Here is a 12,889-nt window from a genome sequence, read left to right as displayed (position 1 = left end):
CCCATCTCATATACACTTTGTATATCAAACTCAACATCCACATCTGTATGCTTCGGCTGTGCCGAGTCACCACCACCATCAGCAACCTACACAATATTTGGAAATCCAATTTTCAGTAGTTAGACAAATATGCAAGTACCCGTCCAATATATATGTAACACCTCTTACTCGATAGGGAAATCCACCAAATAAATGATGTCACCATTTGATATCACGATTATTCAAATAAAAACAATTTCTCTTATCTTTCACTAAATTTTCCATAATTTATTTCGGCATTCGGCAATAGTCTAAATAGATTAATTTGCTATACTAATTTCTTTTCTCATTCAACTTCAACATTCCAATTAAATTTATAAGTTATAGCAAACAAAAAATAAAACCCAATAAAAAGTCATGACAAGCACTAAATCAATTCTAGAATATATATTCAACCTCAAGTATTTCAATTAAAATTCACATAATTCGGCCAACACAATTTTCAAATCCAAATTTTTACTTTCAAACAATAATTAAAGCAATTTATATCCATTCACATCCTATAACATATATTTGTAGCTACTTCAACCATTTAATCATATGATAACACCTTATTCTTATGGATAATAATTTCAATCCTCACCCTATAATTAAAATATAGTTTCATCAAAAAGAATACCTCATTAACAATTTCATCACTGTGTATAGCTTCCAGTTGTGTTTGGGCAAACTGAATTGTGGTTGGGTCAACAACATCATGTTGTGTTTGGCCAGATTCAATTGTGGTTGGGTCACAAATGTGAACTTCTGAAGATTGTTCAACTTCAACATTTATAGATGTTCCTGATGATGCCACTTCATGCTGCAAAAGAAATATCTAATTCACTACATTATTCAAGCTAGCAAAAAATTTACAGATATGATACCTCAGGTACTACTTGTGGTGGGGCTCTTTCCAATTCGACTTCAACATGTACTGCAGCTTTAGAAACAGAGTGTGTTTGTGCCAACACATCATGCTGGCCTACTTCAACCTACAAAACCAAAGTGACAGTTAATATAAATTGCATAGTCAGTCAAAAAAGACATTGAAATTTCACTTTTAGTACCTGATCAACATTTCCAAATTCATCCATCAAGTTTTTCACAACTGATCCTTCTTTCTCAGCATCTTCCATTCTCCACTTCTCACGTTCTTTAACCAAACTGTCTTCAAGATACTGTTCAAACTCAATGTCCCGTTCATACCATCCAAGCAAAGGTATGTCTCCATTCACCTTCATCTTCTTTTTCGGCTTCTGTTTTGGTATAACCATTGGAGGCTCGTCAATTTCTTCAATCACAACCTTGGACTTAGGATTGATATAATCCTTCAAATATTCCATTTGGTCCCTCTTATGTCGTGCTTTTGCTTCTGCCACCGTGGTCTCAATAACATACACATGTATCAGTTTCTCAAACTTGGTAGCCAAACACAAAAATCGTGTGAAGTGTTCCTCGTCGAGGAGAGGCGAAAGTGGATGACCAACTTCACTGCCATGGCATGCATGGTTGTGGGCCGGATGACAGTAATAGAATTCACAAATCATCTCTCTACGATACTTTAATCTCACCATTACTGATGCCAATTCCATCTGATCGAAATGCAAGATACTACATTCATCCACATAGTTCAATCGTCCATCAACATACTCATCCTTCGAAAAAAGACCACCATGGTGAATGGCCAAACTGAACCTATCTGGCCTATTAGCTGTATGAAATTCAAATCAACATTATTGTTAAAAATCATCCAACACAGAAACATCAACAATGTCTAAACCCTATACTTTACCAAAATTTTCCATATTCAAGCCTAAGTACTGAGTAAACCCTAAAAATCAAGTCTTTGGCCTATATAGTACAAAATCGGACAATGCAAGGAAACAAAATTACCGTATTCATGCCTCGGGTTGAAGTTGGTTCTACTTGGAGGACATAGATTCCATGTCTCTGGTGGTATGTCGACGAGCATCGGCGAGTCGTATCGAGTGCCGGAGCCGGATGCAGACCCTCTCCCCCCCGAAGACGAGCCGGATTTTCGGCCTCCTTTCTTTGGAGGCATTCCGACGAATGGAGGATTTGATGGAGTGAGGGAGAGTGAGGGAGACGAAGAATTGGATGGAGGGAATGGAGGGAATTTTGGAGTGAGATAAGTTGAATACTTCTTAGTTGAATATATTTTGTCTCAAAACAAGGAACAAGTTCAAAAAATAAAATAATAAACAAAAAACAAAATAAATATACTCTCCCATCACATCGCCTCAACTCAGTCTGCAAAACTGAAAAGTAACTCCTCTTAAAGCCCTATAATGCCCTCCATGGCATTTTGGCGATTTTTCAAATGCATAAGGGTATAAAAGACCGACAGGTACCAAAAATGTAATTTTTAGGGACCAAAAATGCTATAAAATTTTTACAGGGACCATTGGTATATTTTATGACAAGATCAGGGATTAATTGTGTAGTTCACTCTTTTTTTTATTATTGTTATAGGGAATCTTACGATAAATGTCAATGTGTAAATAATTTTATAGTGAATAAAACAAGAATACAAGATGTGTTCTAATAAGGGATGTGGTGATCGGTTAACTTTCTACGTGTCAAATTAATCAGCATGTATAAATCTACTCTTCGGATACAAAATCGGACTATATATTTAAAATCATAGAAATCATGTATGAAAACAAATTAAGATTTCGTAATAGACATTAGTAGTACTATGAGAGGGTGATGAAATTCATGCTTATAAATTTAGTAAACGGTGAAAAATTTAGTCACTTTATGTTTCGCTTAGAAACTAAAAAATCTAAAACTGTGAAAAATTGACATTTAACGAATTCGTCAGTTTTTAGTATTATTTTAGCAACCGCATTTGCATGCAAATTTGGTCGAATCTCACTTAATCAAAATTATATATAAAAATTTAGAAAAAAAATCAAATTGATTTTAAATGCCTGCATTGATATGGATTACTAACAAATTACTCCTTGTATCTTAGATTCTACCGGTAACTTCAATAGGCAAATACCCTCTGGTAGGATTGATAACATAGGAATAAATTTTTATGAAAAAAATGTCATTTCAATATACAAATATACTTTGGCAGTGTAACTCATCTAGGAATAAAATTTTATGAAAAAATAGAATTTCATCCCTAAATGCATGCGCTTAAATTCTATTCCTCTTGTCCGTCATTTATAGTCTCATTTTGATTTGACACGAGTTTTAAGAAATGTGAAAATGAGTTAGTGGAATGTGAGTCCCACTTTTTTATTATGATTTTATAATAAAATATGAAGATAATGATTTAGTTGAATGGCGAGTCCATTTAACCTAAAATCGAAAATAAAACAAATGGGTTTTTAAATCACGGACATCCCGAAATGACAAAATGAAAGTGTTGGGGTATTATGTTTGTTAACTATTTCAAAATTAGAAAGTATAGTACTTTTTAAGGACAGACTAATAAAGAAATACTTAGTTCGTACTTCAGACAGAAGGAGTGTAATCTTCAATCCTTTCATAGAGAATAGTCTCATCATGTGTGGATGGTACAAATTTCAATAAGAATTTGGTAAAATAAGAGAAAAGGAGAAAAAATAGATAAAGTATGAGATATTGAGAAAAAAAAATAGATAAAATATAAAAGAATTTTTATTTATTTATTTAGAACTGAGAGACTATTTTTTGTGCATAATAGAAGCAAAAAACGATGAAAGTTTTCTTATTCATCTTTCTTGTCTATAAAAATCCAAATTTTGATGCTCAAGACTCCATAGATGGTTTGAACTGTATAATAACAATGATCTATTTTTTCGCTCGAATGGTTTATAGGGGAACCCTACCTTCTAAAATTTATTTTCTGTATATGTCCTATAATTTGTACTCCCTCCGTCCTATGATAAGTGAGCCACAAAATTTTTCGGCACGGAATTTAAGAAAATGGGGTTTTGTTAGTAAAGTGGAAAATGAATAAAGTAAGAGAATTAATAAAGTGCAGAGAAAAGTAGGAGAGAGAATGTCAAAAAAGAAAATGACTCACTTATCTTGGGACATTCCGAAAAGGAATATGAGTTGTTTATCTTGGGACGGAGGGAGTAATTGAATTCGTGTCCGTTTGAAATGACACAATTGGACTATTTTTCATTGACAAAGGGTGTGATAATAAATAAATTTATTTATTATTATTATATTATTATTATTATTGTATGAGGAGAGAGCAAGTGTGTAGATGGGAAAATGAAAGTAAATTTCCCAAATTTCGGTATACAATTATCGTAGAACCCCCTTTTCTATCTGAATCCAATTAGCCAGCTGAAAAACCCTGATCAACTACGATGACGGATCCAAGGCGCTGCTAGAGACGATTGTGAATTCTCGAAGTATTTCGGTAAGACAATGTTTGTGATTTAATTATTAACACTTCATTTCTGTTTGTAATTTTTGCTGATTTTCTGGAATTTTTCACATATGTTGTTTTCATTTTTGCCTCATTTATCTTCGAGTACTCGAAAAATGAGAATCTCTAGGGCTGTGCCGATTGATAGACTGGAATCCATGAGGGTAATCTTTGATGATTTTTGTCGGTAGCAATAAGAAATTTAGAGGCCATTTTTTTGCAGAATTCCGAATTTCATCGTGTTTATGGCTATGATGTTCTAATTAGCTTCTGTTTTTGTGTAATTTTCCATGAGCAGTGAGGAAGATCCGGTGTTTTGCTTTCTTTGAGTTTTTCATGTTCTGTATTTTGCAGCTTATAATTGAGTTTCTCGTGCTCACAGTTTAATCAATGCTAGAAGCAGTAGTTTGGAGAAACTGTGGATGCTATGGTGGATTTTGAGGACAATGTGGGAGGTGGTGAACAAAGCATTGCGTCAAATGTAGTGGATATTGTAGATGCTGCAAAGAGTCGGGAGGGCCAGGTAAGCAGTTCGTCTAGAAGAGATGCTGTGGAGATTGAAGGAGACACCTTTGAACCACATGATGGCATTGAGTTCGACTCCCATGAGGCTGCCTATTCGTTTTATCAGGAATATGCAAAGTCTATGGGTTTCACCACCTCGATCAAAAACAGCCGCCGCTCAAAGAAAACAAAAGAATTCATTGATGCTAAATTTGCATGTTCAAGATATGGAGTCACACCAGAATCAGAGAGTGGTGTCAGCAGAAGGCCGAGTGTTAAGAAGACGGATTGTAAAGCCAGTATGCATGTGAAGAAGAAACGGGATGGTAAGTGGTATATTCATGAGTTTGTAAAGGAACACAATCATGAGCTTTTGCCTGCCTTAGCATATCATTTTCGTATCCATAGGAATGTGAAGTTAGCTGAGAAGAGTAACATAGACATTCTGTATGCGGTTAGTGAGAGGACGAGGAAGATGTATGTTGAGATGTCGAGACAAGCTATAGTGAGTCAAAATTGTTGCCTCACCAAGAATGAGTTTGATCACCAGTTTGACAGAGGTAGGTTCTTGGCCCTAGAAGAGGGGGATGCTCAAATTGTCTTAGAATATTTTGTGCAAATCCAGAAGGAGAATCCTTGTTTCTTTTATGCAATCGACTTGAACGAAGATCAGCGAGTGAGGAACTTGTTCTGGGTCGATGCAAAAAGCAGGAAAGACTATGCCACCTTCAATGATGTTGTGTTCTTCGATACTAGTTACACAAAAAGCAGCGAGAAGATGCCTATTGCTCTGTTCCTTGGGGTGAACCATCATTTCCAGCCTATGATGCTTGGATGTGCATTGCTAGCTGATGAAACCAAACCAACATTTGTTTGGTTAATGAAGACATGGCTCAGAGCGATGGGCGGCCAATCTCCGAAAGTTATAATCAGCGATCAAGATAAACAATTGAAATCAGCAATTGAAGAAGTTATGCCATATTCACGCCATTGCTTTGCTTTATGGCATATTTTGGAAAGAGTCCCCGAAACCCTTGCCCACGTGCTAAAAAAGCACGAGAATTTCATGAAAAAGTTCAACAAGTGCATTTTCAAGTCATTGACAGATGAAGAGTTTGACATGAGGTGGTGGAAGATGGTCAGCCGATTTGAGCTACAAGAAAATGAATGGATTCATTCAATCTATGTGGACCATAAAAAGTGGGTTCCTTCATTCATGAGGGATACATTTCTGGCTGGGATGTCCCCACATCAGCGATCGGATAGTGTGAATTCCTTTTTTGACAAATACATTCATAAGAAGATCAATTTGAAAGAGTTTGTGAGACAATACGGGGCAATAATTCAGAACCAGTACGAAGATGAAGACATGGCAGACTTCGATACCTGGCACAAACAGCCGGCACTAAAGTCGCCTTCACCTTGGGAAAAACAGATGTCGGCAATCTATACCCATGCTATATTTCGGAGATTCCAGATAGAGGTCCTGGGTGTTGTAGGATGCCATCCTAAGAAGGAAAAGGAATACGGAGGCAACACCACTTTTAGAGTTGATGATTGCGAGAAAAATGAGAATTTTGTAGTAACATGGAATGAAGCAAAGGTAGAGGTTTCTTGCTCTTGCCTAATGTTTGAATACAAAGGTTTTCTTTGTCGGCATGCAATGATTGTCCTCCAAATATGTGGTCTTTCCAGTATCCCGTCTCAATATATCCTAAAGAGGTGGATGAAAGACGCCAAAAACAAGCAAATGTTGGTCGAAGGAACTGAAAGAATCCGAAATAGGATACAGAGGTATAACGATCTATGCAAGCGTGCTATTGGATTGGGAGAAGAAGGTTCCTTGAGTGAGGAGAATTACAACATTGCTTGCCGCGCTCTAGTTGAAGCTCTGAAAAACTGCGTAAATATAAACAACGAAAACCCTGTAGATTGCAGTAGTAACACAGGTGGACTTCGTTTTACTGAAGAAGAGGACCTGCTGCTCCCACCTGCCAAAACCATTAGGAAAAATAACACAAGCAAGAAAAGAAAGGTAAATATTGTTACATCCGTTGAATTTCATTTCGTTTTTAATGCCTCTTTGCATTGCACAAAAGCTTGTATGAGGTTTTCTGGAATAACTGTTACCAAACCTGACTTTGACTTTCACTGTTGAAACTTTTTACCCCAGACGCAGCCAGAGCCAGAAGCAGTTGCGATTGATACTCAAGACGGTTTGCAGCAAATGGTGAGCTATAAAGTTTGCAGTGTATCAAAGTGATAACATTTAGTTGAATTTTCGACATGCCTTGAGAGTAATTATATACTATTTTATATGATATCATATGTTCTTGTTTTAAATTATAGGAACCTCTAAGCTCAGAGGGAATCCCTTTAAATGGATACTATGGATCTCAACAACATGTGCATGGACTGGTACGCTTCTATGCAATTGACGTGGAAAGTTTCGTTTCTATGATGGAGTATTGTGCTAAATATACGATTTTTGTGGAATGTCAGTCTTATCTATAAACACGACTCTTTCTTATACTCCAGTTAAATCTGATGGAGCCACCAAATGACACATTCTACGTAGGTCAACAGACTATGCAGGGACTGGTAGGTTCACTGTCTTGCTCGTTATACATATACGCCCCAGAGTGAGTCAATGTAACATATACGATTTTGTGATTCAATTTTAGGGACAATTGCATTCCCTTGCTTCTAGCCATGACAGTTTCTATGGTGCTCAACAAAGTATGCCTGCAATGGTAATATGCTTTCATTGCCATGTCTTACAACCTCTTAACAACAGCTACTTAGAAGAGTATTTATCTTGTGCTGTTTCTTTTCAGGGGCACTTGGATTTTAGACAACCGACGTACACTTATGGCATGCAGGTAACTTGCAACAACGATATACTGAAAAACATACTAATCACTTCACGAAATAGGTTCACATTTTATAACTCGATTTTTGCAACGTGCGTATTCAGGATGAGCAAAGTATTAGACCAGCACAGCTGCCTGGTACGGCTAGACATGCTTGAGAATGCTCTACATATATGACGAGGTTTCTCCTTTTTTGAACTTGATGTTGTAATATGTAGATAATTTAGCAACTCAATCTCCACAAGTAACCTCCTAACAAACGCAGCTTATGTTTGTTGCAAGTTATTAGGGAAAAAACTGTGAGTTGGATATTTGTGATCAATATTTCATCTTACATTTCTTTTCAGTGTGTTTTTTCTTAGAAAGTTGTTAGAAAATTCTGCTAGATAAACAATGTGGAGTAGCTCTTCTGAGAGAGAAGCCATGAGTAGTGCCTTTTGCAGTTTGGTTAATTTAGATATATGATTGGAACACTTGATGAATTAATTCATAAGGCCGAGGCATTGCTCATTCATCATCATATCATCAACCAATCTCTTGTAAGCATAACTAGATTCACCTTCAACACAGTCATTCTAATATCCAACTCCACTGTCATTTTCTTTTCTTTTTTTTGGGAAAAATAATTTTCAGATAATACTATAATAGATTAAATTACGTCGTTAACAATTTCTATCATGCCATTAGGTTTATGACAACTACGTCTTGATCAGCACTTCCAGCACTTGTCCACGTTTCTTTATTTTTGACGCATTTGTTTCTCGTGTGCTGTGGAAGTCTAATAATAGTGTAGAATTATTAGAAAATATTTATATATAAAATGTGAATGCTAGTAATATGTAATTTTGCACACGTTGTTGTATAAATGTTGAACAATTAAATGTGATTGTGTGAGGTATAAACATAGTAGTTACTACAGAAGAGGGGCAATTCATGCACGGACGAGAAAATTCGAAAATTCAAATTCATACACTCCATGATAAATAATTCACACTAATAATTTTTATTAATATATTGCATACATAGCGTGTTATTAAATCATTGTCTGTAAACAATAAATATAGCAACGGTCACTTTGAATTACAACTACATACTAGTGACAAGAGTCCAAGATAATTATTCTTTGTTTGTATGCCGTTAAACTGTCAGACTGTGTCGGTTAATATCTTATTGAATCTCCAATAAACATGTAAACAACAGTTTGCTCATTTAAAAGGAAATTAACAAACTTTTAAAGCATAATTCAATTTAAAATAATAGTGTAATAGTACCAAAATAGTAGTAGTACAACTGAGAAAAAATGATGATCTGAGTAAAATCAAGATTCAAGAATGATCAAAATCCAAATTCGAACTTTTCTTCATTCTCTTCTTAAACTGATTAGCTGCACCCTTCATCACTTTAGCCAATCCCTACACACACACAAAAAATATCACCATCCAATCTATAAGATTACAAAAACAAACTTAGAAGTTGTACCTTGGGACTAGGTGAAGGGTGGCGCCGCGGAGAAAACCTGAAAGACCTCCGCCTCCGCCTCTTCATCTTGATGCACCTGCTCACATTGTTAAGCACAGCATCGGTGAACTTCCTCTTAATTTTCCCAGCAATTTTCTTGGTGTTTTCAAGCAAGCCCACTTCTTCATAAGTGAGCAGCGCAGCGCGGGGGAGGAGAGGGGACCAAATGGAGCTCTGGGCGTAGTTGAAATCCAAGGCAGAGTTGTCGGGGAACTTGTAGAGGAGGTCATTCGACATGGAAGATTCTAGATACTCCACCACCATTAAGAGTGGCGGCGGAGCGCCGTCGCAGGAGATCAGAGGCATCGGAGTTTTGCGCTGAGAAATTTGTTAGTTGTCAAGAAAGAACAGAGAAATGTTGTCTTAAAAGTAAATCGGTTGAAGTAGCCGTTAGAGGTTTTGGACTATTGTGGCAGAAAATGTACATTACATTCGTATTAAATATTTCCACACCAAATGTTTTTCTCTGAGAATATTAATACTTGATCCCAAAAATATGGCATTGTCTCGTGATTTGGATCCACTATTCTTACTACTACTATTTTATTTATTTTTTAATAGTTCGTCTATGGTGATTAATTTCTATGGTTTGGTGACTTTGTTTCATTACTAATTTGATTTGTATGCAATAAGAAAATTAATTTAAGATAAAATTAAATTAGAGACCTAAGAACTAAACTACAAATACAAAGGAAATAGCTATATAACTATGGAAATACATAGAAAAAGAAATTTAAAGAAAAAGTTTGGAGGCTCAGTTTAGCATGGTCTATATTCATGGACATAATTTTACTAAAAAGAAACAATATATGGCCTCAACAACCATAGATTTGGCTACGAAACCTAACCAACACTTAGGAATCGTAAACAAGTATTCTCAAATGGTACATAATCCACTTGTTAGGATTCATGTCGTCATCTAATGATAGCGTTTACTCATACAGAAAAGTTATACTTTCTGGGTTACTTAATTCTAGTGTTTAATCAGATCTACATCTCCGTAATGTAGGATTCATTACACTTCAAATTTGAATTACATTGTGTTGTTTCTACATCTCGGTGGCTTAGGGTTCATTATACTTCAAATTTGAATTACATTGTGCCGTTTCTACTTTAAATTTGAATTACATTGTGTCGTTTCTACTCCAAATTTGAATTAGGAAACGCAGAAACGCAACGCCATTCTATTCTCGTTTTCTTTAATATTTTCATTCTTAATTATTATTAATTGATTATGAAAAAACATTAATTAATTATGATTATCAATTTTGTAAAAATGATTATATCGAAAAAAGTTTATCCTTAATTGTATTTAATTAGAGAATAGATTTATCATTTAATACTCCATCCGGTGTATCGAGGAGTACTATATTTTAGTGAGTTATATCCATTTATAATGTAATTTTAAATATAAATCATTGGATTAAACAAAAAAATTAATTAATTGTTTTCATTACTATCTTAAACATCAAATACACACTCATGTTATATTCACACAAAACTAAATAATAACATAATTGATCCTAATTTTGTTACCAAACGAAGGCCTTAACATAAAAATTAACTCCGACAAAAAATGACTCCACTCCACTAAAATTACTATACAGCTTTAATTTGGGTGCTCAAGTACCAATCGAATCAATTGATCGCAATGAAAAATACACCCTCCAAATTTAAAATAAGTAAGTACTCACTAATTTTTTATTTTAATGTACAACTAATTTTGTGAGATACCAGAAAATGGAGAAAATTTGTGACAAATAACCCTAATCGAATTTCACACGATCAAAATTGATTCAAGAATCCATCAAGAAATTATGAAGAATCGAAACCCAAATTGGAATTTTTCATCTCCATCACCATCAGTTTAGCCGGAGAGAGCTCCTCCCCCGCCTCTTCATCTTGGTGGCTCGCACAGAATCGGTGAATTTCCTCTTGATTTTTCCAGCAATTTTCTTGGTGTTTCTAAGCAAGCCTACTTGTTCTTCTTCCTCAAAAGTAAGCTTTCTTGAAACGCCGCCGCAGCGGGGGGACCAGATGGAGCTCTGGGCGGAGTTGTCGGAGAACTTGTGGAGGAGGTCATTCGACTTGGAGGATCCGAGATACTCCACCACCGCCGCAGGTGATCACAGGCAACGGATTTTGCGGTGGAGGAGGAGATGAAAATTTGTGATTAGGCGGTTTTTACTTCTGGAGAGAGAGCAGAGCAATGGAATTGGGAAAAGACTAGCCGTTATTTATAGGGTTTGGACCAATTGACCAATGTAGTAGTCATTTTCTTTTACTTTCTACTCTCTCATTTTTCTTTTATTTATTCATACAAATTTAGTACTATAATCCCTAATTAATTTATTTTCAATTAATCATTAGTCATGTATGTTCACTTTGTAATATTCTTTTTTTTAAAATAAAAAAAAATCATATATGTATTGTAATACTAAGCTTATGAACTTTAATAATGGTACTACATAAAATATGTAAATATATCATATAATATCTATAAATTTAATTTAAAAATTTAAACTCTTAATTTAAAAAATTCTATAATTTTAGTACATGTTTTTATCGTCTATATTTAAGTATTAGGTCATCCGCATTCCAGTTTCTTATCCGTCTCTTAACCGTCTCATCTCTTCACTATTCATGGACCCCACTGTACTTTTCACCCATCTTTTAACTAAGAGACAGCACCTGCATCCCTCCATCTCTTAACCATCTCATCCCTCCATCTCTTAACCATCTCATCCCTTAACTATTCATTCAATTTTATTTTTTATTTTTAATTCCAACAAATTCAATTAATAAAAACACACTTCATTAAATAAAATAAAAATTACAATTTAAAGGCCTAAAAAATTAAAAAATACATAATTAAAATCCTAAAAAAAATTAAAAATACATAATTAAAATACTCTAAATTAAATTATAAAAACTACACCGCCGGCGAATCATCCCCCGAAGTCGGCGGTGCACCCAAGTTAGATCGATCCGAATACCAAGTTGAGCTTTCATATGCTCAATTCCGTCCATATGGGCTTCAAATTGGCGATGATTCATTTTTGAAGTGTCAGCCATCATGGCGAGCAGGTACATGGACATTAGGGTGTTCGAGCCCGTGCCGGAGCCCGAGCCCGCCTGGCTTGATTCGCCGCGGCCCCTCCCCCTCCCTTTCCCCCTCGCTCTAGCCGCCTTCGCCGCCTTGGTCCCTTGGGGCCGACGTCGTGAACCGGAAGACCCCCTGCATCATAGTTTGGCGTGCCCTCTTGTGAGGTGTTGCCTTCGCCGCCATCACTAGATGAGTAGTGGCCACGCGCCGTGTGCTTCGTGCGTTTCGAGCCTGACTCGACACCGCCAGCCCACCTTTCAAGGTGGTGGACTTGCGACCAAACATCAACATGCTTGAAATCTTTACCGACGTCGTCTTTGAAGACCCGCAACGTCGCTCTCAGAATGTCGGCTCCACTGGCTCCGCTTTGGTAATTCGCCTCTTCCGCCCTGTATATCGCGCAAATTTTTTTGACATCTTTGTCATCGGTCACAATGACTGCGGAGCATCTTCACGTTGCGGGCAAAG

The 12,889-nt window shown here is 36.0% G+C and overlaps 2 protein-coding genes across 4 annotated transcripts; one reads left to right on the top strand and one right to left on the bottom strand.

The window, feature by feature from the left end:
- The first annotated feature begins 4,259 nt into the window (after positions 1–4,259).
- LOC125195908 (protein FAR-RED IMPAIRED RESPONSE 1) lies at positions 4,260–8,143 on the top strand. 3 transcript variants are annotated; one of them, XM_048094191.1, is made up of 8 exons: positions 4,260–4,411; positions 4,803–6,959; positions 7,098–7,154; positions 7,274–7,342; positions 7,463–7,525; positions 7,609–7,677; positions 7,762–7,806; positions 7,902–8,143. In XM_048094191.1, the coding sequence occupies exons 2-8, from the start codon at positions 4,848–4,850 to the stop codon at positions 7,953–7,955; spliced, it is 2,469 nt and encodes an 822-aa protein (XP_047950148.1). In that variant the 5' UTR covers positions 4,260–4,411; positions 4,803–4,847; the 3' UTR covers positions 7,956–8,143. The 3 variants fall into 3 exon arrangements, with proteins under 3 accessions (XP_047950148.1, XP_047950149.1, XP_047950150.1); XM_048094193.1 differs by lacking the exon at positions 4,260–4,411 and having other exon boundaries at positions 5,119–5,250; positions 5,333–6,959; XM_048094192.1 differs by lacking the exons at positions 7,609–7,677; positions 7,762–7,806; positions 7,902–8,143 and having other exon boundaries at positions 7,427–7,525.
- An 874-nt stretch (positions 8,144–9,017) lies between these two features.
- On the bottom strand, positions 9,018–9,692 carry LOC125197228. Its single transcript, XM_048095944.1, has 2 exons — positions 9,277–9,692; positions 9,018–9,209 (listed from the first exon to the last, which is right to left on the bottom strand). Exons 1-2 carry the CDS (start codon positions 9,619–9,621, stop codon positions 9,123–9,125), a joined length of 432 nt encoding a protein of 143 aa, XP_047951901.1. The 5' UTR covers positions 9,622–9,692; the 3' UTR covers positions 9,018–9,122.
- Positions 9,693–12,889: the final 3,197 nt, after the last annotated feature.

This window comes from Salvia hispanica, chromosome 6, assembly GCF_023119035.1.
Source record: "Salvia hispanica cultivar TCC Black 2014 chromosome 6, UniMelb_Shisp_WGS_1.0, whole genome shotgun sequence".
Taxonomy (NCBI): Eukaryota; Viridiplantae; Streptophyta; class Magnoliopsida; order Lamiales; family Lamiaceae; genus Salvia; species Salvia hispanica.
The sequence above is the reverse complement of the archived record's forward strand: the minus strand, read 5'-3'. Positions and strand labels throughout refer to the sequence as shown.